Here is a 27,684-nt window from a genome sequence, read left to right as displayed (position 1 = left end):
TCCCCTTCCAGCTTCTTGTGCCCCCCCAGCCTACTCACTGGTGGGGTGGTGTGAGAAGCAGAAAAGACCTTGACTGTGTGTAAGCACTGCTCAGCAATAACTAAAACATCCCTGTGTTATCAACACTGTTTCCAGCACAAATATGAAGAAAATTAACTCTAGTCCAGCCAAAACCAGCACATATACTTAGAACTGGAAGCATTTTTGCTGGTTGTAGCAGAAATGTGATCCAAAAATCAAATATTACCTTTAACTTTTTATCCTTCATATTTCTGAGAAAATGAATCTTAAATCAAGATTTTTTTTTTCTGCCACTAGACTTCAAAATATTCAACAAGAAGTCAAGACATGTCTACGTTTCTAGAAGTGGGAAACTCCAGTTTGTATATACAAAGAAGCAGTCTGCCTTCTAGTCTTGAAACAAACGGGCCAGACAACACTACATCGGAAGAGTCTGTAAAAGAAAATGTTACTCTAGGTATGTACAGTATCGTCAGAGCAATGCTTTCAAAATCAACCTATTGCCAATATGTAAATACCAACCCTTAAGGTGGATTTGCTGTGTTGAAACTGGGAAGGAACTCTTCACTTCTCTATCAGCCCTACTTTGAAATGTCTTAACGCTGCTGCTGCTCTCTCACGCACTTTCTCCACCACCTTTAATGGGTAGAACTCCTAAATTTTGTGAAGTTCATTATTTGCTCAGCAGTTATGACTTTAATCCAAAAGCAGACCTGCATATGCATGTCACTGTAATGGATATTATGTTACTTATTACTTGTGCAGTAATTATGATGTTAGCGAAGAAATAGCAACTCTTGCTGAAACTCTCAGTTTAAGTACTTTTCCAAATACTTGTTCATGCATATCCATCATTTTGTAAGTTTGAGGAAATTAAGGAAGTTCCATAAATTGACTAAAATTTTTTGAGGTATATGTGTTAGAATATCTCTGATCTTACTCGTTTTTCTTCTATACATTGTGTCCTTCCAGAAACCATTGAGTTTTCCTTTTCTGCTGTTAAGTCACACCTATAGTCATGTACTGCACAGTGTGATACTTGGTCTGATTATAGAATTGCTTTATCTATCTACAAAATAAAGGGAGGGAAGAGAGAGGAAGGCATAAACTTTTAGATTACAATGTAGTAATTAGTAGATTAAAAGTTTATGATTTTATAGTGGCACTGTTAACTGCAGCTCATAGCAGGAAAAGTATTTTTTTAATGTTTTGCAGTTGAATTCAAATTAACTTGATATTTCATGTATTCTAAAGAAAAGGACCAATCTGAAATTCCAAATGCAGCTAGTAGTAATCTAAATATTTCTGAACTCTTATTTACCAAGAATCAGGCGTATCAGCTTCTTAAGGTGCTCCAACAGAAAGCTGAACAGTAACGGGAAACACAGCACAATATTTTAAGTAATAGTTGTATTTATAATGTAAATGTTCCTGGTCAGTTATCTTTGTTATTTGCATATATATACACATCTAATTTTTGGAAACACACACTATTTATCTTTAAAGCTGCAAGCAACCATTCTGTGTCTATTATACTTCTCTTTCTCTTTAGCTGGCAGATGCTGGTACCAAAAAAAAAAAAGTAATAAAAAAATGCCAGAAGAGGCTTACACTTTGAGACTACCTGTGGTCACAGCAAATAGGATTTAGGAAACTCCCTTTAACTTCAAAATACTCTATTTCTAAATTGCTTTTAGAAACAATCTTTGTGCTTTAAATGTAACTGCAATATCTCCCCATCTCTTAAGTGTTTTTACAATCCCAAACCAATTATTCTTGTGCTTTAAAAGGGGGTAAAAAATAACATAAACAACAGGCTAAGTAAGTAAAAACGGGTTTGGGTTGTCAGTTCAAGGTAGATTGATACGTAAGTCCATCATCTGGAGAATTTTCTAGTAATGGCTGATGTTGCATGTAAAACTAGATACTTTGTATGTGTCAAAGAATGCAAAAATATCTTTAAAGGAAACCTTTAAAGGTTTATGTGGTTTATTTCTGTGTGTATAAAAAGCCTATTGACAGCATGATGCTGGAGTTTGTGTAACCGATTTTATCAAACTTGGGTCAGAGGCATACTTTTTTTAAAAAAGTAATTTTTTTTTAAACAACTCTGTTGTTTGTTTGGCATATGCTGTACTGCTGAAATGCCTCCCCAGTAATTAAAATGTTGATACCCAATCTTTCTCTTTTTCCAGCCTATTCTGGAAAAAAACCCAACAACTTCATTTGTATGTGTAGATCCTAAGGGAAAGATAATTTAGGGTGCGATATCATAACTTGTAGGAACAGCAATCATTGTTCCAGTTTGGATGTTTTCTTCTACTTTGAAGAGTTTCTGCCCAAGTAATGGTGTTTTGGATTGTTTTCTTCGTTTTAGAGCCTTTGTTGGAGGCCAAAAGGCACTCAAAGGACTTCCATTTACAGAGTATAAATTGCAAAATCCATTGACTTTCAGTGTAGTTGTGTCAGCACCATCGGGAAACATATTCTAAGAAGCAACAAAAAGTTGTTTCTTGACGGTGTTTTGTGTACAGTGAAGGAATCATTTTATGTAATGTTAATAGTATTATGTTTGAAGAAACTTAAACAGACTTTTTTTTAAACAAAATGTTTCTTCCTAGTTACTAGACTTCTTCTTATACATTACTGAAAGTCTCATTATGGATGGACTTTTTAAAGTTGAAATTCTGTTGTGTTAGCTAGAATTTTGACTCTTGCTAATTTTTGAAACAGGATCTGAAGAATCTTTTCACCCACTGCAATTAGAATCTACTGTGAGTGATCACTGTCAGAATGCTGATCAGCCAGTGGACCTTAATGCTATGTTACAGAGATCTTTTGAACAAACCCCTGGAATTAAAAAATGGGGCAATGAGAACTGTATTTCATCTGCCAGAGAATATGAAGAACTGGCAAGAAATATGGAATGTATTAATCTCCAGTGTTCACTGGAGGATCTGCGTAAAGAAAGTCTGAATCCACTGGAAGAACAAAAATCATTTTATCAGCTAAATACCACACCAGTTACAGTGGATGAAACTTTCCCTCAACACTTATTAAAAGAGACTGTGTCAGTTGAAAAATTACCTGTGGAGGCATTTGGTAAGAAGTATGTGAAGCTTCCTGAAAAATCAGTTCATGTACATCAAGCAAATAAAGCTGTGGAACTGGATTCTCGGTGCACTACAAATATAAAGGAGCCAGATCAAGGCTTTCCAGAAGTACAAAAATCTTCAAGGGTTCCTGGAGAAACCAACTTGGGAGACTCAGACATCCATTTACAGATTGTCATACAACAGAATGGTTCTTTCCTGGAAAGACATGAAAAACATTCTAATTCTGTGCCCAGAAGCTCATGTCGTATTCCAGTCTGGGTGAGTAAAACAGATTTCCAAAAGCAGTAATTTGTGCAGGCTTTTTTGTTGGGTTTTTTTGTTGTTGCACCGAGTTATTTTAGACCTTTAATATCTGAAAGCTTGGCAAATGTTGATTTTACAGTTCTAGTTTAAGACTTGCATGTTTCCTGGACTTCTGCCCTACTACTACTTTCAGATCACAGCACTGAAATAATTAGCAGTAGCTAAAATGAGCTGGAGTTCCCATGATTGTTGGAGGAGCTGTAGCGTCTCTGTTGCATGTCCCTCTCAGCCTCAGTTGGTATAGTGTATGCATCTGTATTTCAGGGCACGGTTACTTAACCGAACAGTCCCTATCCCCATTTAGAAGCCTGAAGGAGGTAAATAATTTAACCAAAGCATAAGCAAACTTAAGGAAATAGCTTTGATGCAGCTTTAAAAAAAAAAGTTTGCCCTAGAACGAAGTAATTTAAACTTGAGGTGAGAGGAGGAGAGGTGGAGTTTTTGTTGTTGTTTCGTTGCTTTGGGTTATTTGTTTGGTTTTTTTAAGACTGGTAGATAAAATACTTAACATTGGACGGGTCCAGGGTTTGCATACATCAAAACCTCAGGCAAAGTGCTCTTTCTGTATTTCATTTATTGATTGGAGGCAGATTTTTTTTCTTCTACATGTTGAATGAGCCTCCTCTTTCTGACAAGGTAACAGCTGTTGCTATTGCTGGAAATAGTGATTTTTTTTATTTTTTATTTTTTACACTGATGTCTTCTATAATTTATTTTCTAGGAGACTGAGTCAGGGCGTGGTGTTACGGAAGAACCTGAACTCACTCTGATAAGCTCAAATGACATCAGTATCGCAGAATCAGACGTTGAACATACTAACCAAGAGAAAATTAAGGAGGGTAAAATCAATAACCCAGCATGTGTGGATCAGTCTGAATTTAATGTTTTTACGGAGGTGAGTCTTTATTATCTAATGTAAATCTGATTTTAACTTAGTCTTAATCGTAATAAGGAGAGGCCTCATTGTAGCAGTTAATCCACTGTTGCAAAACGAGTGAATGTTAGGGTTATCTGAGCTTAGCAGGTGCTTGGATCATCTTGTTTTGATGTTATGTTTTCTGGACAGATCTAATAGAACTTAAATTTGGGCTATTTCTTAACATCACTACCTTGTCATATATTGTGGTTTAACCCGGCAGGCAGCTAAACACCACACAGCTGTTCGCTTGCTCCCCCCCGCAGTAGGATGGGGGAGAGAATTGGGGGGGATAAAATTTGCAGGTTGAGATAAAGACAGTTTAATAGGACAAAAAAGGAAAGGAAAATAATAATAATAATAATGATAAAAGAATATACAAAGCAAGTGATGCACAATGCAATTGCTCACCGCCCGCCGACCAATGCCCAGCCAGGCCCCGAGCAGCGGCCCCCCCGGCCAGCTTTCCCCAGTTTATGTACTGAGCATGACGTCACATGGTATGGAATGTCCCTTTGGCCAGTTTGGCTGGGCCCCCTCCCAGCTTCTTGTGCACCTCCAGCCTTCTCAGTCGGTAGAGCATGGGGAGCTGAAAAGTCCTTGACTAGTGTAAGCGCTACTTGGCAACAACTAAAACATCGGTGTGTTATCAACATTATTCTCATCCTAAATCTCAAACACAGCACTGTACCAGCTACTAGGAAAAAAATTAACTCTATCCCAGCTGAAACCAGGACATCGTATCAGTGTAGGTAGAGCTTGGGAAGACTGCTGCTGAGAAACAGAACCATCTTGCCGGTGTCTGCAAGACTAAATTGTATCCCATTAAGTTGAAGATTTGAATCAGGGGAGGGGGTGGGACAAAACAAAAGCTACAAACTAAACAGGAAAAAGAGGAAAAAAAATGCCCTACCTAGTGGATGGAGCTACACCAGACCCACACAGTAGTTCTTAGTTTGTGGGGAAAATATGATCAGCTCTATTCTGCCATACTTAACTTGCCTGTGGTATGCTTTTTGCTGTTTGCTTATATAAAGCAAAGGCTGTAAATTATAGAGGGACTGATTTGTAATGAGAGAATAGCTTGGGTGCTGAAGCAATAAAGTAGAACCAAGTAACGTGTCTGTTAGAAGAACAGATTAGATGAAATCCTGTTTCAATGCAGGATGCAGGAGGCATCTAGAGAAGATCCTAAAAGTGCCTAAGGATGACAGTCTCTTATAAAAGTGATTGAAATGTGGGTAAGGTAGCGGTTGGCAGCTGGAGGCTGTGCTTCCGCAGTGGGTGTTGCCTTCCAGCTGCAAATAGGGCAAGGAGACACAGCAGTAGGAGAGTGATGGCAGAGAACTAGGGAGAACAGGAGGAAAGGAAAACACATCTGTCGAGATGAAATTATGCAGCCCTGAATTAAGAACAAGCAATTGAAATCTGGTGGGCAAAGGGTCTTTAATGGATTTTTTTGAAGTTTTAAAATGTTTTTAGAAAGTAGCTTTTTAATACTGTCAAGATCCATTTCTGATGTTTTTCTTGCATCTGCTATAAAGGCAAAAGAGTAGGTCTTTTATTTACATCTGGTCTATGCTAGTGATACAGTACTACCACTTCACTCAGATTTGTGGCGTATTTTAAGCGTTTCCAATCATTGATTCCTTTTGAAACAGGAGAGAGAATTTTTACCGCTGGCTCCAGATGTGGATTATTCAGTGTTCGTAAGGCCTGACAGTTCTTCCAAAGCCCAGAGTCCCAATGACAGTCACTTGCCATCACATCAGACTGCGGGTAATTATGTGTAACCTCAATAGACTGAAGTTGAGCTAGAGAAGGTCTTTATTTATAGTATTAATATCATCAATAAAATACACCTCTCCTTTGGAAAACATAGAGCTTCTTTTACTTAGGCAAGTGCATCTTGCTGTTCAGGCTTGGTTTGTAGTACATTTGACCCAGGTTTAGTATGTGTCTTATTGACAAGGAAGTATTGACTTGTCTCTTCCTATGCCAGGCTGTCTTTCGTGGAAGTTCATAAAACCTACAGTACACTGTTTTGATTGTGTTGTAACTACTTAATTTTGAAAAATCCCGTAGTGTTTTGTGGTTTGTTGTCATATAGTTTATGCACCTTCACTTGTTTTTTATTTCCTGTTAGCCCCCAAGCCCTGTAGCCAAAGAATGTCTTTTTTTTTTCTATTCTGATGATAGTGTGGAACATCAGTAAAATACTGAAATATTTTTTGTCCAAGATGGACAGCAGTAACATGAAAGACAGGAATTGACAGACCTTAACCATGTTAGGGACTTCTCAGGTCTTCGGTATGTTTTGAGGCATCGGGATGCTTTTGATGTGGTGCTTATGACAGTTTTTGTCGTGGCAGACCTGCTTACAGTTATTAGATTACGTAGGTCTGAATTGCTGCTTGTTTTGCAAGATTACTCGATCATTCACAATGACATTCTCCTAGTACAATTTACAAAAGTAGTCAAGCTCAGCATTTTAGGAGAAATACATTGAAATGCATGACTCTTAGCAATGAGCAGTATCACCTCTAATAAGTGAGAAATGTTCAGACTTCTCATTCTCTTTCAGTGATGCTGCTGGAGTTTGCTTCTACACCAGGAAATTTACAAGAATCTTTTTCAAAAAGAAAGAAGAACTTCATCCAGAAATCTCTGAAAAGAGTAGAAGAAATAAAAAATAAAAAAGAGAGGAAAAACGAAAAGCCAGAAAACAGAGAGTTTCAGAGAAGAAAGTCTGAGAAGTTAAGCAGGCGAAAGGAATCTTTTATCTCTGGTAGGTTTACTTGAGGACAAGACATCGCATTAGGTATCCTTTTAGTTGCTGTTTTATATTGAAGTATAGATTTCACATTTGTTGCATCTTTGCTATTGCAGAGTGGGATATTCTTAAATTTCTCAGGGATGCGGGGAGCTTCCCCCCCCACCGCTGTCTGGCTACCTCTTCCTCAGTGTTGTAAAGGCCCTTATGGGTCCTCTTCATATTTTCACAATCTGCCCACGTGTCTATGGTCATAGGCTGTCTCTTTGCAAATAACAGTTGTTTATCAAAGAACAACCACATTAAGTGAACTGATGGGTCTCTGATGTCTGCTAATGGGGAGTTGGAAGTTGGCTGCTGAGAAGCATGGCTGGCTTAAAGTACAGGCAGCAGCCTAATGAGTGAGACTAGGAAGACTTATTTTCAAGACGTCATCTCCATTGTGTCTGTTTTGCTCCGTCTTTTTTTGTAGCATCATTAAAAAATCTTTGAAACCTCTCATGCTTTTGAGTTAGCTAGACTGGAGACTTAAGATATGTTTGCTTTTTTTTTTTAAAGAAAAAAAAGGTGCAGTTGCCAGTCAGTTGAAGAAAGGAGAAGTGAAGGTGTCTTCTCCAGAGGACAGGAAGTCTGGAGAAATTGAAATGCACCAGCGTACTTCAAGGTATTGCATGAACACAAGTGGGAGAAGCTTGGATTGTAAAACCAGAAGTAGTTCATCTGTCTTGTGAAACCTACTGGTCGGAGCACAGCTTGTGATCTTCCAGCTGGCCCCTAGGGGCATGCTGCTTAACACGCAGATGTTGGGAGGGAGGATGTTGTGTTTGATGCAGGTACCTGTTGGGCGATTCCCTTGCAGAGCTGGCAGTAAGAGCCATGGCTGGCAGCTGCTCCCTTCATAGGGCTAAGGCAGCTGTGCCTGTTAGCACATGAAACTGGATCACACTTGAAACAAAGTTCAAAGTCGTACTTGGGCACTTACTAGAGGTAACATGCAAATACAACTCCTGAAAGGGGTGTGTGTTGGATACAGGCAGCTGAAGAGGAATTTGAAGAGATTCTAGATTATTGGAGAGCCGGATCAATTTCCTCTTTTAATTTCTAGCAATTGAGACAGTATAAACCTTTAAGCCTGTTAACTTATTTCTGCTTTGCCACTTCCCTTCCTGACAAGATGATACAATTTTTTTCTACTGTTTTGACAGACTTTATAATCAACTTGCAGAAGTAAAAATCAGAAAGGAAGAAAAAACAAGGCAAGAAACTTACACTAAAAACAGAGAAAAGGCTAAAGAGTTTCAAAAGGTAATAGCCTACTACACTGTCTTCTTACCTGGTCAGTTCTCATGACTTCACCGAGCTTCTAATCAGACTAATTGAGACATAGTTCTGTGGTGTGAGTGCAGCTGAAACGGAGACCATCAAACCAGTCTGGATTAAGTGATGCTATTGGCATATCCCACTGAAGAATTTCCTTGTCAACACCACAACTGTACTTGCTAGCAAGAAGCATCTCCTAGGGCTGAAATTTTCTCTAAAGGGTGTCTGCCTCAGACTGAATTTTTCTGGTGACTTTAGGTTAAGCAAAAAGGCTGTTAAGGGACTCCAGCTGCTACAAAGTCTGCTTGGCAAAAGAATGACAGGGGGTTTTGTTATTAGTCCGAACTTGACTGAATTTCCATTGTAAGGCAGTCTCTCTGTTTCTGGCTTTGTTGGCTACTCTAGGTAACTTAAGATTCTGCCTAGCTGAGCATGCCTGGACTTAATGTTGCAAGAATCCTGTCTGGGTTTGCCTGCAGTTGCTCTAGAATAGGGGGTTCAACAAGCAGACTTGAGGTGTTAATTCTCCCTGTCCCCTTCCTGGGCCTCAGACAACTGGAAGGAAGGAAGGGCATGATAATCCTGACAGGCTGGGGCTGCTACTGGGGGCTCCAGGCACAAATCCTGCCTTTATAGCACTGACCACCTCAACTTTTTTGTGGCGGAATAAATTGCTGCTCTTTTTATATTGTTTTACAGATTCCCTCATTAACAGGAAATAAGACAAATGAGCACACCTTTTCCTTGAAATCTGTGGGCTTTTTGGAGCAGTAGCATAACTGAACTCACTGCCCCATTGTCCAGACATGCACTGTCCATTACTGATGCTCAGGTTATACATGAGTAGTACCTCAGTTGTGCCTACGTAACTTAACTACACTGTTTTTAGTGTCTCACAGTTTGGGGGTTTTTTGCAGAAAATGCTGGAAAAACTACGAGCCAAGAAGACTTGGAAAGCACCGTGACTGGCAGAAGACTGAGCAACAAGGAACACTTTTGTATTGGTACAATCCGAGACCAATGAATTAATGAAGTCTGCGTTAACTTAATCATGGAGCCATTAGGAATCCTCAGCTTTAAGCTGTAGGAAAACTGTAAGTAAACACAATCTGCATCATATCCTAATATTTTAATGAGATCACTACAGAAGCAGACTAACTACTGCTTTAAACAGTTTGTCTCAGATTGAGTAGACTGACGTGAAAAGCCTTTCCTGATGAGCATGAGCGTTTTAAAGGGAGATCATACTAACTGTTGTAATATACATGTATAAAACATTTCCAAATAAAGCGGTTTTTTAATAAGACTTGAATCCTCAGGATGCAAGATGAATTTCTTTTGTAAAGCTGAAATTTTAATCTGTTCTTTGTGATTTTAGAGTAGGAAATGTGGGTTCCTGCAGTCAAGAGGTACATCTTAAAGCACACCTGAAGGTAGGAAGAGAGTAAAAACCTTATCATGTTACTACTTCCAGATGTAGTTCTTAGATCCAAGTTTCCTGAGCTCCAAGTCAGAGCTAAGTAATTACATTATCAGGACAAATGCAAAGCTCAACTTTTGGTGTGAAGCTGAACTTAGTTACCAGCTGGTAGAAGAGCAGGGCAATTTCATTAAATCTGGTCCTGTTTAAAATACAGCAGAGTCATGGAAAGCTTAATTTTGGTGAGACACTAACTACCATTTAGGCTTGTTTTCATTGATTTTTTTCAGTGCATGGTACTGCAGTTAATACATGCAGTTAGTTAGTATGTTACCACCACCCCCAAGTAAAGAGCATGAACCAAACCCAGCTTCTCATTCCATGGAGTCAAGTGAGGTGGAGGCTTTCTGCAATGCAAAGATGAGAGCTGTAGTATATAGTCTCATCTTCACCCCAGTGGTTCTGCAAGGGCTGCTCAGGCTCTTGTGCATGGATGTTCTCCTAACTACACTTTGCTACCAGCAAGCCAGAGGTGATCAGCCCTCCTTTCTCTGCTTACAGTATAGCAACAGGAAATAGTCCCAGGCTGCAGCTTTCAGCCATCAGTTTTATTTAAATGCTGTGATTATTCTGTACAGAATAAATACATCTCTAGAGCTCTAGTACAGTGGAGTTCAGTGACAGAAAATGGAGGGAAAACAGCTGATAAAGTCTTTTCCAGTCAAATTACAACTTGCTATGCTCAGCTTAGTTAGCTCTTCTGCAACACCAAGCAGGCAGCTAAGTATCCATCCTAAGGTTTGCCACTGCATCTCCCAGGAGGGCAAAACAGACAAGTCACAACTGAGAGGGTAAGGGCAAAGGCTCCCTGTGCTTCTGAACTGGTTTCTAAATAACATGCACCATTTCAATTTACAGAGCAGTAAGGGAAGTTAGAATGAATGTTTAATTCTAATTACTGCAATAAACACTCTAGATAAGGTTCTTCCTCTATTTGGAAGAGCTGTGCAGTTCTTTGCAGCAGACTTGCAGCAACATCACCAGAACCTGAGAGAGGAAAAGCATGTATTAGCACTTTTACTTAAAAGAAAAGCCATTTGATCTCTCACTTAGCATAACATGGCTTCCTCTAGTACAAAGCAATTTAATTTCAGGACATGGTGCTGGTATAAAAGCAGTAATGCAGGGAATGTGTGCATGCACCCCTTACTAAATTGTTAAGGGGCAAAAGCACAATTTCCAATGCCAGCTCCCCAAGCACCACAATTTTCTGTTTCCCATAACTACCTGCAGTGCCCATAGCATTCCCACCCTGCACTTCTTTCCTCCCTCACCTAGTTGTTCCAGGATTATCCACTCTTAAGACTTCCATGCAGCTCTAGGAATATATCATATTGCCAAGGCAAAAGGAAGCAGCAGTTAAGTTCCAAGACTGCTCATGCCACAACTGTATCAACCTGTTTTTCTCCACCTTCACAGGCTGCAAAGTCAACTGGTTTCAGAATGAAACCGAGCAGCCTCTTCCCTACATTAGCATCTCAAAAACCTGAGGGCAATAGATAAACATCCTTTTTCACCCCAAGAGGCCTCACTACATAAGGTGTATCTCCTCATAAATAGACCATAGCACACACTAAGTGCCCACGGCATCCTGCAGAGGATTTCAATATGCGGTCACCGCGTTAAGAGCTGCTGGTTTTTCAGCCATGCAAACCCTCTTTGAAGTGACCTTGAATTTCTTTAGTACCAGCAATTCTGCTGAGCACTCTTACCTTCGGACTCTCTTTAGTGGCACTCTGGTGGTGTTTCTCACCCCTCTGACATGCAGTGACTTAGTAGCAGACACTATGGGTTAGAGTCAGATTTGGTTAGTGTAAGCAAAGAGTCGCAACAAACTGAAGGTAGATGTGAACTGCATGGGGCAGCCTTTTGTCTCCCCTTTTTGCTTCTGTGTGCATGACAACCATCCTCTCGACAGCAGCTTCTGGAGGCCAAGTTACAAAGGTTCTAACTAGAACTTTTGTTCCTCTGTAGCTGAAGTGTTGGAGGTGCCCAAGGATACAGCCACATAACTACATCTCAGCAGGAACTTGCTTTCGTCTTGACAGCAGCAGAAGGGAGCATTGTGTCTCTGGCCTACACCAAAGCTTTATTCCCAGCAGACTTAGTGCCACATAATGCAGCAATTCAAGAGTCTGATGGACTTGCTTTACGGTCATGTCCACAGCTCACCAGAAACAGCAACATCCTAGCAGCCTTGGTAATGACCAGGTACTGTCCTCTCACTGCTGTTACCACCATATTAACTCAATATTCAAGTTGCCCATCCTTTCTTGTTAAGGACCAATCAATCATGCCAACACGTAAGCCAAGTTGTATACCAACAAGCCTAAAATCTGTTAAAAGCTCCAAGTACAGAGGAATTCCTCACAACCAGTATCAGTCTTTCTTTCAGAAACTAGTACTACAAATCACTGCACAACTCTGACATCCATTTCAAGTATATATACACACAGAAAAATAACTTGCAGCTAAACAACCCGCCCAGATACTGCCAAAATCTGGGGTGATCACTGCTCAGTAATCTCTGCTACTAGACAACCATTTCTATGCTTTTCTAAAACAGTTTACTGAGGTTTCAGTGTTCTAGAGTCAGACCAAGTTAACACACAAACTGTAAAGTAGCATGAAACCATCCAAACTGACAAGTAACTCAGTCCTTACCTGTCAAACAGGTTATCTTCCACAGCCAATCCTTTTCACACAGCAAAGTTCATTGTTCTGTATCCTAAAGCACCTGGTTAAAAAAAAAGAAACTAAATGCACTTGCCAAGTTCCAGAGGCCAGTATCCAGTTCTCACACTGGAACATGAGAATAGAATGCAAGTACACTCAAATCCTCAAAGACGACAAAGACTGTATCAGCAAAAATACCAGGTTTAACAGACACAGCAGAACGAAAACCAACGATGCCAAACGCTGAACTCCTGTAGCACTGTTTTTTGAACATCCCATCAGGAGAATGCTGCTGGGTGCAGATACCATACAGTGCAACAGCTGCAGTAGTCCTTCATCCACAACTGCTCACTTCAACACTCAAGCTTTTTGTATGCACCAGTTAGTGTCTAGTGATAAGCTAAATTGATGTACTCTTCGTTTCACAAAAGCTGCCACACAACTAAGAGTGAAAACAGAGTCCATGAATTTCACCTAACAGGAACAGCAGCTTCAGAATTCTTTTTAAGTTTTTATGTATCTCTACTGTGAAGGATTTATACTTCTTCCAGAATAGTTTGCTTGTTTTACTTTAAACTCTGCATTCTATAGAACAGAAGCCAGGAATTTTAACAGTATAGTGCTAAACTAGCTGAGCTGCTCAGAGATTAACTCTTTAAACTCAAAACTTACAGACATAAAAGAAAGGCTGAGAGAGTTGGGGTTGTTCAGCCTAGAGCAGAGAAGGCTTCGGGGAGACCTTCTTGCAGCCTATCAGTACTTCAAGGGGGCTTATAAAAAAGATGGCAGCAAACTTTTTTAGCAGGGCCTGTTGCGACAGGACAAGGGGGAATGGCTTTAAACTAAAGGGGGGTAGATTTAGACTAGATATAAGGAAGAAATTTTTTACGCTGAGGGTGGTAAAACACTGGCACAGGTTGCCCAGAGAGGTGGTGGATGCCCCATCCCTGGCAACATTCCAGGTCAGGTTGGAGGGGGCTCTGAGCAACCTGATCTAGTGGAAGATGTCCCTGCCCATGGCAGGGGGGTTGGACTAGATGACCTTTAGAGGTCTCTTCAACCCAAACTACTCTATGATTCTATGAAAACCCAATATTGCTGCTCAGTGTGAAACTATCAAGCATCTACTTGACACAGAACAACAATGCAACGCATTTATGTAGTCACTTCAAGTTCAGACAGACAGCAGTGCTGTCTCTTCTTACCTAGAGCCACCAAAACAAGAAATAATCACTCCTTTGTGATCAAAGGGGGAATAGCTTGTTTCAAGCCATCCAGAAAATTCAAACCACAAGAAGTAGTGTTAGAAATCAGGTACCTACACAAAAACCTGGCTAAATAATAAGTTCAGCCCATGCGATTCAATACGTTAAGTTACACTTGAAGTCCCAGAACACTCTTACCAAGACTCTTACCAAGCTCTTCCACTGAATCATTTTTTCCATTTGTATCAAAAGCATAAGTCAGTACCTAAAGGAGAACATAATGCATTATTACAGTTCCTAGGATGCTCCACCTGCAGAGATTTGTCTTGCAGTTTTATGCCACAGAGCTAACAGGTAGTTCAGTGGGTAAAGCGAAACCACAAGTTTATTCTGTGAGGCATTTCCAACGACACGAACCTACAGAGGAGATCCTATCGGGATAGACCTCAACATTTCTGGTACTATAAATTAACACAGTAGATAAAAATCAAGCAGACTGGAAAGGTATCTCATACAGATCCTACTGAGTGCCTTTTTAACTTGTTTCAAGACATTTGGGAGAAGGAGGAAGGTAAATGATACTTCATCTTACCCAAATGTTAGTGTAACTCCTTCATATTAGCAACTAGCTATAGGACGAGAGGAAATGGCCTCAAGTTGCACCAGGGGAGGTTTAGATTGGACATGAGGAAAAATTTCTTTACTGAAAGAGTGGTTAAACATTGGAACAGGCTGCCCAGGGAAGTGGTTGAGTCCCCATCCCTGGAGGTATTTAAAAGACGAGTAGATGAGGTGCTTAGGGACATGGTTTATTGGGCATGGTGGTGTTGGGTTGATGGTTGGACTCAATGATCTTAGAGGTCTTTTCCAACCTCAATGATTCTATTCTAACAGTTTTAATGTTAAAAGTTAATGTTAACTGAAAGGCAAACAACAGAGGGAATTAACTACAAAATTGTACTCAAACAGAACCCTCCCTATAACTTTCCTTCTAAGTGTTAACTTGTAGAAGTAAAACTATCAGTTTAAGCAATTAAGCTGATCACCCCCTTTTCAACTGAGAAATTTGTACAAGTGCTCTTTGGATAAACCAAAGTTAAAATAAGTTCTTCGCTTTAACAGAGTGAATGCTACATTAAAATACAGTAACATGGTGTTGAAACAAGTCCCTGAAACCCTCCACAAGTCAGTAAGCTTGATTTGATACAGACTTCCAGCCACTGACAACCAGAGCCCTTCCATCTTTTAAGGAATATCAAGAACCTCAGACATGATACTAACCCTAGAAGGGGCTTCAGATTTCTGTGAAATGGCATCCTGCATTTCTTCTCTTTTTCTCTAATTACATACCACCTGAAAAAGCAAGGTAAGGTTACAAACTGACATGTATGTGCATACAAACCAGCAGAACCTAGAGCAATACTTAGTACTTAAGTGGTTCTAACCACCACAGGCATTCCCAATGCCTCTATTTGGAATCACACTTAAAGCCACTATAATGTCTGAATATTATCCTATTTAATTTGACAGGTCTTCTTTATGTCCTGTTTATTTTTAAAAGAAAGTCAGTGTCATGATCCTTGCTCACTGACACAAAACACTGTTAAATACTCAGATGCCCAGGATAAAGTGACATGAAAAGGACACTCATGTAATAGATTTGTTCAGAAAGGCTATTCTCACTCACTCTCTTCAGAGCAGTTGAACATTTTGCCAATCATCACAACAATTTTCTCACAGCATTCTCAAGTTTGAGGGAAGATAAGCTCTTATGTTTTCTAAAGCAACACTGCATCTTCTCAGCAAGAAAAAACAGCAGTATAGCCAGCCCACCAAGTCAGACAGACAGCTAACCTGCAACAGGCAAGGGTTAAAAAAACAATCACACTAACTTACCAAGATGCTAGTTCAGACTGGACTATCATGTGGACTTCCTAAAAAGTAAATTGTTGCATCTGAGTAACAGTTCCAAGTTTCTTCAGTTTTTTAGTAATTTATTAAGACTTAGGCACTTTTATACTGAATGTGAAGCAGGCAGACTGTAGTCTAGTTATGCTGTCTGAATGCCAAAACAAGGCATTTCTTTCGGAATCAGAGCCATGGCCCAGTCTATCACACAACTATCAACAAAATCTATCTACAATTTAAGAAATTGGAGGACTACGGCACAGAAGATACAACTAAGGGAGTTGCCCAACAGTCAGCTGGTACTGTGATGTAAAACACACATGTATGAGACACCATTATGAAACAGCTTACAAATATGCTCTAATAAACCATCTACAAGACTGCAGCACTGCATGCGTTTTTCTTCTACCTGCTAATTCTACTTCCTTTAGTAGGCAGGATGCAAAACTCAAAAACATCAAAACAAGCTAATTCTTGGGATTTTATAGTAGCTACATTTTGAACTATGTTTGCATAACTGTCCCACTAAGTAAACCTGTTACAGGTCTCATTGTCACCACTGCAATTAACTTTACAGTGAGGAAAGCATAACCTGTTACTCTTCTAGCCACGTTTTTCAATTCAGACACACAGCAAGTTGTGTCTATTTGCTGAATAACGAGGCATAGCAATTAACTCTTCACAATCTCTGCAGAATAGCTTCTGGTTTTGAAGCCTAGCCAGTTAACTTTAAAAGAAACCTGTCACTAGCTTCCATCTGGTACCTGGATTTGTGTTTCAAAATAAAATACTGCTTCTTTGTAAAAAGGCAGCCAAAAAGCTAAAAACTTGAACTTTTACGATGCTCATCCAACTACCTCCACCTAGGAGAAAACAACTATTTTCTCAATACTTACCCTTAAGTAGAGGCCTTCCACTGTGTTCTAGACATCACAGGAATGCCCCTTCAAGAAGAAATATTTTGGAACAAGGTCATCGATTTAACTATACTTTTATCTCGTAACAGTTCCTCAATGTTGTATTTGACAAGCTTCCCAATAAGAAACTTTCAATCTACTTGTTTCAACAGAAATACCAAGTTTAACCAGCACATCTGCATGAAAACCAACGATGCCAGCTGCTGAAATACTATAGCACTGCTTTTTGAACACCCCGTCAGGAAGATACTGCTGGGTGCAGATACCCTACAGTGCACAAATCAGTCTGATTACTTGCTGCGGAAATAGTACTTGTCTGAAGAAATCCAATACTCTTATCCTGAAGTGCAGAAGAAACACAAAGCTTACCTCTTTCGCTAACACGTTCCACAGAAGTCCACATTTGTACATCAGCAGGCCAGCAAAGAGCCATAAAAATTCAAGCACTCCAAAAAAGTTCCAACTGCTCACTGCTGCAGAGCTGGTGCGTTCATCTGCAAACTCTGGAAAGAAATTGATATAACTGAACTACACTTCTGCAAATCTGGAACATGAAGCTCATGCCCTAGATTCATCACTGTTTGAATGAATTGCTGTTCGAATACATGCAAATATTGTCCCTTCATATAAGTAACACAACTAATATGTTCATCAGCTGTGGGTTGCAAAAGAAGGGTTTTTTTCTAAGCACTAGGTTCCAGGTTTTTGTCTACAGCAACAGACAAAAACTGAACACGTGCTGGAACAGACTGAATGCATCAGCTTTCATTTTTCAACTATTTTTGAAACGGCATTTGAAGCTATTTCTCAATTTACTATATACTTACCATTAATAACTGTCACCTTCTGCTACTGTTTTTTCTATTTTTAGAGACAGGTATAGTTTGGACTAAGGTAACCGTGGCAAGAGGTTCAATATCAGATATGCCATCGTAAGAACAATTTATACTGTGTCAAACTGGTATATTATCTAGTCCAGTACCCTTACTACCACAATGGCCAAATAAGATGCCCTGTTCCTATCCTCCTACTTAAGTATATTCTTGTAAGGTTTTATTACTTGCCCAGCTTTAGCTCAGGACTTCCCACATTAAAGATGTTTTCCTGTCCAGTAATCTTACACGATGTTTTCTTCCATGCTATTTCCTAGACTCTCCTGAAGCCACACAAATTTGGTAACATCCTACAGCAAGAAGTTTCACAGCTTTAGCAATACATACATGCAAGACTACCAGAGCTTCTTTCTGCTGTCCTCCCCGTTCTTGCATGGAACATGCATTAAGATGAAATTTTACCACAGGGAAGCGATCAGAACCTGCAGCTGTATGATACACCCCAGTACAGAAGGTGTAGGTGGGGCACCACCAGGAGACTAAGTGTACGGTAGTTCTCCAACATCTTCAGCGGAGAAGATCCCAGGTAGTGTCCAAACCAAATCAGATAGATTAAGTTGCCCTGCAGCATTCAACATCAGGTGAAACCAAAGTATTTCTATACATAACTTCTAACAAAAACTGCATTTAACATACAGGTACCCAAGAACTCAAAGTTTCAGTTTACATTCAAGCAGAGGCTACAGGCTCCAATTTTGGTCAGACTGATAGAAGAGATGTTGCACTGAACTCAACACCTTGGAAGCTTCACACAGACATTGCACATCTATGAAACATTGTAATGTATTCATACTTGAACTACAGAATACCGTTTTTCCAAACATTTTGTGAAGCAAAGCAGAAAAGCTACCTGAAGAAAATAGGAACTGCAAACCAAGTAACAGCTTACCTTGCACATCAAGAAAATTGAGCAGTATTTCATCTTCCAGAAGCAACATAAACTAGAAGAAAAAAAAGTAAAGTGATAAGAACTATCAGATATGGTCAAATAACTGAAGATTCCTACAGACAAAAGCTAGGTTTCAGCAATCAATGTAACAGTTGTAATAAGCTTGATTTTCATGTGTATTTATTCAGTTCTAATCAGAATTGAAATTTAGTTCATTTCTGAGTCACTCAGCAGTTGAACAGAAAAATTCATCACATGAACTGCAGAATGAGCGAGACTCCACATACCACCTCGCTATGCCTTACCAAGCAAGAACCCCAACTCCTAGATCCAGGATGAGTCTTTCAAGCCATACAGAATTTCAGGTAGATGCCTAAAAAAGTTACATTTAGCCATTAATTTTAGACCAATATTAAATGGGATCTTCAGCTAATGAAGAGTAATTTTTGCAGTCTTACTCCTTAGAGCTACGAAGTTGCAACTGGGAAACCCCAAACTTCCTTTACAAAGATTTGGGACGTTAATTCAAGCATATAAGAAATGCAACTTGACCTGCTCTCATTATACATAGCACCTATTGTAAATATCAGATTGTCAATCACATTTTGAAGGAAATTAAACCAGTAGATCTTATCAACTTTGTTCTCATCCTAAATCCAAAACACTGTACCAGCTACTAGAAAGGAAATTAACTGTATCCCTGCTGAAACCAGGACAATATTAAGTCTTTTTCTGACAATAACCCTGTTCAGCACAGACTCTTTTACCTGCTGAACAGCTGTTAGTTTGCTGCCGACATATTTGGTTATTAGAGTATTTGAGTGAGGCAGATCACCCTTTGGTTATTTACATCTTATTGATTTACAGGTAAACTTTTCAAACAATTTTTTATTTCTACTGCCATCAAGACAGCTTTGTCCTCTAGGAGTTAGCCACATTCAGACCATTTCTAAACATTCGCTAGTCATGTTTCCAACTGTCTGAAACACCTTTGAGAAGGGTATTTGCAATTGGGACAATGCTTGTTAAGTACTGTCATTATAAAGAGCTTTCATCTTCTGCTTAGTCATGTTCATATCAGACCCCATTCTGGACAGAGGAGAGCAAGGGGGAAAAAAAGAATCTTTTAATCCAAGATTCACTATGCTGCTACAGTTGTTTTTAAGATAACTTATATAACTTCAGATTATTGTATTAGATTCAGGAGCAGAGAATTAGTTTTCTGAAAAGTTATTCTAAGTGGAATAGACAACCTCAATCATACAAACTGATTTTATCATTGCTCAAATGCATTAACCATATTTTGCAATAGACTTGTCTAAGTTGACTAACCACTTTTGCATTTTTACTGTTGGCACAAAGATTTGCAATAAGCTTCAGTTCTGTCTTCAACCCTTACTCAGCTCTCGGTATTTCAAAGCATAACCTGCATTTCCTTGAAATACAGAAAAATAATATCTCAAGTACCACACACAAAAAAAGTCAGCTATGGAAGAGAAAGGGGTCCAAATTGTCCTTTGTAACATGAGCATATATATGTATGTATGTAAATGCATACACTTTTCTATACTGTGCTGCTGCTGTTACAATATTTGGAAGTTGTTTTCCTTTATGGACTTGTGCCATTTGGACACTGGACATTTGACACTGTCCCACACGACATCCTTGTCTCTAAATTGGAGAGACATGGATTTGACAGATGGACCACTCAGTGGATAAGGAATTGGCTGGATGTTCGCACTCAAAGAGTTGCGGTCAATGGCTCGATGTCCAAGTGGAGACCAGTGATGAGTGGCGTTCCTCAGGTTGCTATTGGAACTGGCGCTGTTTAACATCTTTGCTGGCAACACGGACAGTGGGATTGAGTGCACCCTCAGCAAGTTTGCCAACGACATCAAGCTGTGTGGTGCGGTCGACATGCTGGAGGGACAGGATGCCGTCCGGAGGGACCTTGACAGGCTTGAGAGGCGGGCCCGTGCGAACCTCATGAAGTTCAAGAAGGCCAAGTGCAAGGTCCTGCACGTGGGTCTGAGCAATCCCAAGCACAAATACAGGCTGGGCAGAGAATGCATTGAGAGCAGCCCTGAGGAGAAGGACTTGGAGATACTGATGGACAAGAAATTGGACATGTGTCAGCAATGTGCGCTTGCAGCCCAGAGAGCCAACCGTATCCTGGGCTGCATCAGAAGTGTGGACAGCAGGTCAAGGGAGGTGATTCTGCCCCTCTACTCTGCTCTGGTGAGACCCCACCTGGAGTACTGTGTTCAAGCTCTGGGGCCCCCAGCATAAGAAAGACATGGACCTGTTGGAGCAAGTCCAGAGGAGGGCCATGAAGATGATCAGAGGGCTGGAGCACCTCTCCTATGAAGACAGGCTGAGAGAGTTGGGGTTGTTCAGCCTGGAGAAGAGAAGGCTTCCAGGAGACCTTATAGCAGCCTTCCAGTACCTGAAAGGGGTCTACAAGAAAGCTGGAGAGGGACTTTTTACAAGGGCATGTGGTGATAGGACAAGGCTTTAAACTGAAAGAACATAGATTTAGATTAGAGATAAGGCAGAAATTCTTCACTATGAGGGTGGTGAGGCACTGGAACAGGTTGCCCAGAGAAGCTGTGGATGCCCCGTCACTGGAAGTGTTCAAGGCCAGGTTGGACGGGGCTTTGAGCAACCTGGTCTAGTGGAAGGTGTCCCTGCCCATGGCAAGCAAGTTGGACTAGATGATCTTTGAAGGTCCCTTCCAACTCAAACCATTCTATGATTCTATTTTTAATTACATAAATTCCGTGATCCATTGGTTAACAGAAGTCAAGTTGCAGAAGCTAGCCTTTCAGCAAGATTATCAGCCACTGAATCAAGGATATTATACACTTGATACAGGACAGCGCAGAAGACACTTGAAAGCTTAGCAAAAAGATAGATTATACTTGTTTTGTAACTGTCTCAGACACAAGCCCAATATACTCACCTTAAACCAAATCTGACTAGCTTGCTTGGTTGATAGCTCAATGTTGACTTCAGACCAGTGTTTTAAACCAAGTAGGCCATAAAAAAAGGTATCTGAAGAGTGACCACTGCCACCTCATTTGTTAGTTTTCTGTTCACTGAGGTGAACCTTGCAGAAGCCTAGAGTTCTCAGCAGTAGCTGTCTTCCTCCTCTACTTCGATCACTTCAGTTGATTTCACACATTTCACGTCTGGCTTTGATTTTTTCTTACTGGGAATTTTGCTGCTTATAATGAAAGAGCTGTTCTCCTAAGAAAATGGAAGACAGAAGTATTCACAAGTCTAATTTTGAGATACTTAAAAGAACTCTTCAGAACTCCAGAATTCCTGTACATTCCAGCATTATTTCAAATAGGAGAGTGTGGACTCCCAAAACAACTTCCTTCTGCATTACAGATGAGGGTTCACAGGTATCACACAGTTAACTCTGGATCTAAGCTCAAGAACTAAGTACTCAAAACATTATCTACTAATTCTTTAACCTCAAAAGAGAAAGAAGGTTAGAGAGTTTCTGAAGTTAAGGAATATTTACTCACCACTACTCTGGCATCAAGGTCTTCCTGATTATCAGAATTCAAGCTGTCGTTATCATCACTGAAATACAAAAATTCCAATCAAGCTCTGTACTTTTATAGTAGCCTAGAATGTGTAAACTATTCTCCTACCACAACCCCTGGTTTCTCTTGATGCGTATGGAAGTGCTACAGCTTGTAGGTATAGCATACTACTAGATAATACTACTTCTACACAAGGTTGTTCTCAAATGATAGTTTCTGACAGCAGAATTACATTCTAACTAGCAACACTGGCAGGATGGAAGCAGCGCTTAGCAGCAGGACAAAGATTTAGTAGTAGACATCAATAGTAGTATTGAGATATTTAGGATTACACCAGCAAACAAGCTAGAAAGTCAGCAAGTTAGAAAACAAGCAGAACACAATCAAGAAAATAAGAGGATAGGCCTCAGCTCACAAGAGTGCACACCTCTCCCTGATATTACAGATGAGAAGGATTATCTCCATACTGCCATGAAACACAAGTATGAAATTCAATTCCACTATCATCCACAGGTTTTTCTCTCAAGATAGAAAGAACTCCCCAGAAAGACATGAAGCCATTTTAGTACTATGGTTTCAACAAGTGGCACCAGGAGGACTGGTTCCAAAACCTAGAAAATCTTCTAGTACTCATTTTATATAAAGAATGAAGTGTCTGGATGACCTAGCTTGCATTTATTCTACAGAACTTTGTTTCTTCCACTCTTTCGTAAGAGAGCAAAGTCATTATTGTTACTCACTTTACAGGCTCACCCTAATACTTCAAGTCACATAAATTAGCGGTTTAAGTGATTACTAAAGTGAACAGTAGCTGAAAGACAGCTTTGTATCTTTACACTGTCTTTTAGGCTTTCTAGTTTTAAGGTGCTGAGTATATTTACAACGTTAAGTAGTATTGCCGATTTACTGATCCCTTTATTGCAAGTTAACTGACCATAAAGACAGACCTAAGATGATACTTCAATGCTTAATAAAGTAAAAAGGAAATTAAAAAATATCCTTTAGTCTTTGCCATAAAACACTCCACTTCTTTATTTGGGATAACTATAGAGGAACTAATTTCAGGAAATACCTTTTTTTTTTTTTAAACATTTCTACAGTGTCATTTTAATGAGACAGTACAAATCACCACTTGAAACAATGATCTATCTTTAGATTAAAAATACCTCATTCTATGAGAAGTTCCAAGTCACATTTACAAGCACAGAATCCCAAGTGGCTGAGTGTTTTGTTCCCAAAATAAACAATACTTTCATAAGCAGATGTTCCCATTTAGATTACACAACGTGGATAAAGGCTAAAAGGACAGCATAGGAACTGAACTTGATACACCTACAACTCTGTCACAAAATTGCATGCTACTACAAGCAACTGTACTACCTCCTGAATTCCTCAACTGTAACAGTAGCAGATTGTACCCGTCTGGCTGGGATGGAGTTAGCCTTCTTCACAGCAGCCTGTATGGTGCTGTTTCGGATTTGCGACTAAAGCAGTGTTGATGCCCTCCCCACTCCAGCGAACAGGTTGGGGGTAACCAAGAGCTGGGGTGTGGTGTCATGCATCTACCCATGTAAACACAAACTTTTATTTTAGTTAAGAACAAAAAAGCAAGTTTTATACCACCTAAGAATATAGAGACGAACTTACTTCATCTCCTGGATAGGGGAAATGGGGCCTTCATCATCCAAATATTTGTGTTTCCGTACTGCCAGACATTCTCTTTCTAAGTCTTCACTAGCTTGAAGGGCTTTTAAAGCCTTTTTGAGATGTTCTTCATATTTAAGCACTTCAATGTACTGGAAATATCCCTTTGCAGCTGCTTGCTAAAGAAAAATGCATCAGGTGAGATCTTAAAAATATCACTATAAAGCAAAGAAATAAAGCATTTCTATTATCAACTGAATTGTAGTATTAAATTGACACACATATTTTATCTGTGTTTGTCTTAAAGGCATTAGACAACACCAAGTGTCCTGTTTAACAAAAATAAATACAGATTTGTTACATTGTAGCACATCAGGTAGAAGCACAACATACCCAATTTAAATTCACTATTTTTAGACTAAATACAAAAATAAGACATTTATCCCACAAAACAGAAGACTCACCTCATAGCCAAGAACCATCTTTAACGGAATATGTTTCTTCCCGTAATGTTTTTCAACAAAAGGGAATTGAAGACCTCTATCTAGAAGCCTTCTCTTTTGCTCTTGTGGCGAGGCTGTCAGCGGTGGCCTCCCTGTAGGCATCTGTGTGCTCTCATACTTTTTCTTCTTCTTCCCTGAGCCACCCTTGTATTTTCGGTGTGCAGCAGCCTTGAACTTCTTTCCCCTGAAGTGATAGGCGAAAATGGCTTTCAAATTGAGTTTTGACTTCTGCTTTTTGGAAGTTTCCAATGATTTCACTGGACTTTGAGGAGACGGAGAAGAATCTGAACTTTCATTGTCAGGCACTCCTGCAACAGATCCTGCTTGTTGCCTTGAAGGTTGAGATCTCTTTTTTTGCTTTGAAGGTGCAATGGAGCACTTAGGATGGTATTCATTGCCACTACCAGCAGAGAGATAGCTAAAAAAGAAACAGTATTTACTTTCAAAAGAATGTATATTTTTATGATGTATCACACACATTCTGTACATGAACTAGAAATAAAAACTCACATTTCTGAATCACTGCTGTCCAGGAAAACCTCAGCTGAAGCAGCTGATGATTTACATATACTGTTAAGCTCATCTAAAGACTCCTCAGGAGCAGCATTCTTCTGCCTTGAACCTGAACACTCCATTTGTGTAGTTGTTTCACATGCATGTCCCTTACATGGTTCTTTCTGCCGACTGCATATTAGCTCTTGGGCATCAGGGTAATCAGAGCCAGAAGCCTGGGATTCATCTCTATCAGTCATGTTTCAGTCTGCCCTAAAAATCAACGAGAATTCAAGAAATTAAAGAAAATTCTATGTTAATCAGGTAACAAGCCTTCCACCACTCCACCTAACAGGGTAAACTTACAAGAACAATCTGTGAGCAAACTTCATGGATTTTCCTATGAACCATGAGCAAATGTGTTAACCTTCAGAGTAACAGTTAAGTTGCAGCCACTTATCTCAAGATATTCATAGCATAATTTAGGTCAGAAGGGATTTTTACAGCTCTTTTAGTCCAAATCCTGCTCAAAGCAAGGCTAACTTAGGAGTTGCATCAGATTGTTCAGAAACTTGCAGAGATGAGTTCTGAATGTTTTAACCCTCTCCCTACTAGGAATAAGTTTTCCCTTAAATAAGCACACATACATGTAGCCAACAGCTTCTTATACTTGTAAAGGATATTGCAGTTTTTAAGTCATACACAAATACTCACTTTACTATGGTTTACAATCTTTTTAAACTAATCTAAGACAGTGTCACCATCAGAAGCAATACCATCTTCCCTCTGTTCTTTTGCTAGCTACATGATACCTAAAGCCTCCTGCTCTAACAATCTATCAACCCTTTGTTCACTGGTTATCAATTGACATGGAGACTAGCCCCACAAACAACATTAATTTTCAGTTGAATCTGCAAGACAACCCAATCCACCCCTTCAGCTGCCCAAGTCTATACAAAAGGGGCTGAAACACACAGAGGAACCTGTCCTTCCTATGTAATAGCCTCGAGTTATTTTACCTGCTTGTTACTAGCCCTGTAGATCTGCATCTCTAATTTTACTGTGCTTTTTACAGTTTCACAAACCCATCATCATACCCATTAATATTTCAAATGTAGTTATGTCACCGAAAATCAGGAATGAAACTCCTTAACACCGGGTGTATTAAAGAGCAGGCATTACTTTATTTGGCACCGGGTGCATGGGGGATCTTTCCACCTAGCATGCACACTGTACGTTGCATCAGCCATCCCTTACATGGTTCTTCGATATACATATGCATCACATTTCTTGGAACAATCATACATACTCACTACATTTCCCAGAACTAATTATAATATTGGCATAGTCTTCTACGCATGCATTTTGAGTCTCCTAAGAGCTTCTACAGGGGTCTCCGGTGGTCTCTAGTGGTCTCTGCGGGAGGTGAACTCTTCTTGAACCTTTGGGCTCTTCTCCTTATATGGTCACAAATTGGCTCATCACCACCATTTGTTACAGTTCTGGTTGTCCTTGTCTGGTTTCAGCCAGTTTTTATCTATCTCAGGACATGGCTGTTAGCTTAGGCCCTGTATGCTTGACTAATCCAACCATTTACCTCACAACTATTTACAACAGTTACACACAATTTAGCATCTAAAGACACTATAGCAGAACACATGTAATACCCTCAGATAATCTGCTATTGTCTGGATAACAGTTTCATGTTTCAGAGGACAGATTACTGCACAGATTCAGGAAGAAGGCTTCCCAAAAGCATGGGAAGACAAAGGTATGCAACAGCAAATTGAGAAGTCTGAAAATACAGCAGATACATATAGGCTAGCAGTAAGGAATAAGAATAGTAGGCCAGAACAAATGGCTGCTCACAATATTAAGTTCCATTTCTTCTCTAACCCATGCAGCTACAGTGACCTCGAAGTTATTCTCGAAGAGGATAAAAATATCACAAATTTGCTGCAGCCATAAATCAGTGACTGATTTTTAAGCAGTCTACACTTAGATGACTTTTTGCATCATCTAACTGTTCAAGGCAGAACCTAACCCGTTGCATTTTTCAAAATGAAACTATTTCATTCCAAAACTGCATTAAATGCACGCTTCGAGGTACACTAGACCTTAAACTCACTCTAACGCACTAAAAATAGCGGCACAGGGGCCCAATCTGCCCTTCGCTATGAGGAAAGGTGATTTTTAACAGCAACCTGCACCTATGCCCTAGATGAACTTGCAGGCACATCACTAACATCAGTTCACCCACGGCCTGACAAACACAACGCCCAGAAATATAACAGCCCAACATCAAAGCAGGAACACATGCAACAACGGCACTCTAACTACACAGGCTGTGGCTGGTACTTACAGTTAGCAGCTCAGTATCGTTCACCGCCTCTACCGCAGCTCTATTAACAGCTGGCACGCCACACAGGTCCCTTAGGGAAGAAAAACAACCAACATGTAACTGGCTGATTATTTCACAAAAACGTCTCTCCTCCCAAAAGAGCCGTCGATTACTTCGCCAACGCTTACCTCAGGTTGCAAGGTGCTGGACAAACCGCTCGCCCTCCCTCGCCGAACTCGGCTGCCAGCAGCGTGCTGGAGCCGGCGCCACGGCAGACATTTTGTACGTGGGCACCCACCAAGTTACCACAGGTCGGGGACACCCCACCGGCACCGCTCCGAGGAGGCCTTCACCAACGGCCGCCACGCATCCCGCTCCCGAGGAAGACCCCCGCCGGGGCGGGGCAGGCCGGGCCGGGCCGCCAGCCTGCCCCGAGCCCTTCCCCGCAGACGTGCTCCCCGGCAGAGGCGCTTGGCGAGCGGGCACGACCCGACACCGCCGCGACTCTTCCCCCCCCCCCGGGTCCCTCGCTCCCGCCGTTCCAACGCCGCGGATGGCGGCGGATGCTGAGCGCGCCCTCACCCACCCGCCGCTCACCTCACGCATCGCCGCCGCAAAGAGTGTGAAATGGCCGCCCGAGAGCTTAAATAGCGCCGGGCACTCGCGAGAGGCGCGTGGGCTGACGGGAGGGAGGGAACGAACGGCCCGCGGTCTGACGCCGCCATGCTGG

At 40.5% G+C, this 27,684-nt stretch overlaps 2 protein-coding genes and 9 non-coding genes across 21 annotated transcripts in view; 1 reads left to right on the top strand and 10 right to left on the bottom strand.

The window, feature by feature from the left end:
* CEP295 (centrosomal protein 295) overlaps window positions 1-9,776 on the top strand; it is a 46,001-nt gene extending 36,225 nt beyond the window's left edge. The window contains exons 22-29 of the mRNA XM_076328304.1: window positions 319-478; window positions 2,755-3,395; window positions 4,162-4,335; window positions 6,018-6,135; window positions 6,941-7,144; window positions 7,688-7,793; window positions 8,335-8,434; window positions 9,367-9,776. Coding sequence (XP_076184419.1) covers window positions 319-478; window positions 2,755-3,395; window positions 4,162-4,335; window positions 6,018-6,135; window positions 6,941-7,144; window positions 7,688-7,793; window positions 8,335-8,434; window positions 9,367-9,414 — 1,551 coding nt within the window. The 3' untranslated portion in view covers window positions 9,415-9,776. The remainder of the gene's footprint in view (window positions 1-318; window positions 479-2,754; window positions 3,396-4,161; window positions 4,336-6,017; window positions 6,136-6,940; window positions 7,145-7,687; window positions 7,794-8,334; window positions 8,435-9,366) is intronic.
* Window positions 473-27,631, bottom strand: TAF1D (TATA-box binding protein associated factor, RNA polymerase I subunit D). 11 transcript variants are annotated; one of them, XM_076328305.1, is made up of 15 exons: window positions 27,552-27,631; window positions 26,976-27,045; window positions 24,632-24,886; window positions 24,083-24,539; window positions 23,622-23,797; window positions 21,954-22,011; window positions 18,418-18,469; window positions 17,005-17,138; window positions 16,615-16,662; window positions 15,707-15,744; window positions 15,092-15,163; window positions 14,009-14,075; window positions 12,594-12,666; window positions 11,642-11,714; window positions 10,798-10,916 (listed from the first exon to the last, which is right to left on the bottom strand). In XM_076328305.1, exons 3-9 carry the CDS (start codon window positions 24,871-24,873, stop codon window positions 16,642-16,644), a joined length of 1,140 nt encoding a protein of 379 aa, XP_076184420.1. In that variant the 5' UTR covers window positions 24,874-24,886; window positions 26,976-27,045; window positions 27,552-27,631; the 3' UTR covers window positions 10,798-10,916; window positions 11,642-11,714; window positions 12,594-12,666; window positions 14,009-14,075; window positions 15,092-15,163; window positions 15,707-15,744; window positions 16,615-16,641. The 11 variants fall into 11 exon arrangements, with proteins under 11 accessions (XP_076184424.1, XP_076184420.1, XP_076184422.1 ...); XM_076328307.1 differs by having other exon boundaries at window positions 14,021-14,075; XM_076328306.1 differs by lacking the exon at window positions 27,552-27,631 and adding an exon at window positions 27,143-27,298.
* LOC143155990 (small nucleolar RNA SNORA25) lies at window positions 11,471-11,600 on the bottom strand. The gene has a single exon (XR_012994543.1). It is a non-coding gene; the product is annotated as a small nucleolar RNA SNORA25 (small nucleolar RNA).
* Window positions 12,017-12,139, bottom strand: LOC143155992 (small nucleolar RNA SNORA32). Its single transcript, XR_012994545.1, has one exon. It is a non-coding gene; the product is annotated as a small nucleolar RNA SNORA32 (small nucleolar RNA).
* On the bottom strand, window positions 12,784-12,922 carry LOC143155987 (small nucleolar RNA SNORA8). The gene has a single exon (XR_012994541.1). It is a non-coding gene; the product is annotated as a small nucleolar RNA SNORA8 (small nucleolar RNA).
* LOC143155995 (small nucleolar RNA SNORA18) lies at window positions 14,130-14,261 on the bottom strand. Its single transcript, XR_012994548.1, has one exon. It is a non-coding gene; the product is annotated as a small nucleolar RNA SNORA18 (small nucleolar RNA).
* On the bottom strand, window positions 15,469-15,541 carry LOC143155986 (small nucleolar RNA Z40). Its single transcript, XR_012994540.1, has one exon. It is a non-coding gene; the product is annotated as a small nucleolar RNA Z40 (small nucleolar RNA).
* LOC143155991 (small nucleolar RNA SNORA1) lies at window positions 16,252-16,383 on the bottom strand. The gene has a single exon (XR_012994544.1). It is a non-coding gene; the product is annotated as a small nucleolar RNA SNORA1 (small nucleolar RNA).
* Window positions 16,774-16,912, bottom strand: LOC143155989 (small nucleolar RNA SNORA8). The gene has a single exon (XR_012994542.1). It is a non-coding gene; the product is annotated as a small nucleolar RNA SNORA8 (small nucleolar RNA).
* Window positions 17,249-17,376, bottom strand: LOC143155998 (small nucleolar RNA SNORA40). Its single transcript, XR_012994551.1, has one exon. It is a non-coding gene; the product is annotated as a small nucleolar RNA SNORA40 (small nucleolar RNA).
* LOC143156006 (small nucleolar RNA SNORD5) lies at window positions 18,607-18,678 on the bottom strand. The gene has a single exon (XR_012994558.1). It is a non-coding gene; the product is annotated as a small nucleolar RNA SNORD5 (small nucleolar RNA).
* Window positions 27,632-27,684: the final 53 nt, after the last annotated feature.

The sequence above is a fragment of the Aptenodytes patagonicus genome, chromosome 1 (genome assembly GCF_965638725.1).
Source record: "Aptenodytes patagonicus chromosome 1, bAptPat1.pri.cur, whole genome shotgun sequence".
Taxonomy (NCBI): Eukaryota; Metazoa; Chordata; class Aves; order Sphenisciformes; family Spheniscidae; genus Aptenodytes; species Aptenodytes patagonicus.
This window is presented reverse-complemented; position numbering and strand designations above follow the sequence as displayed.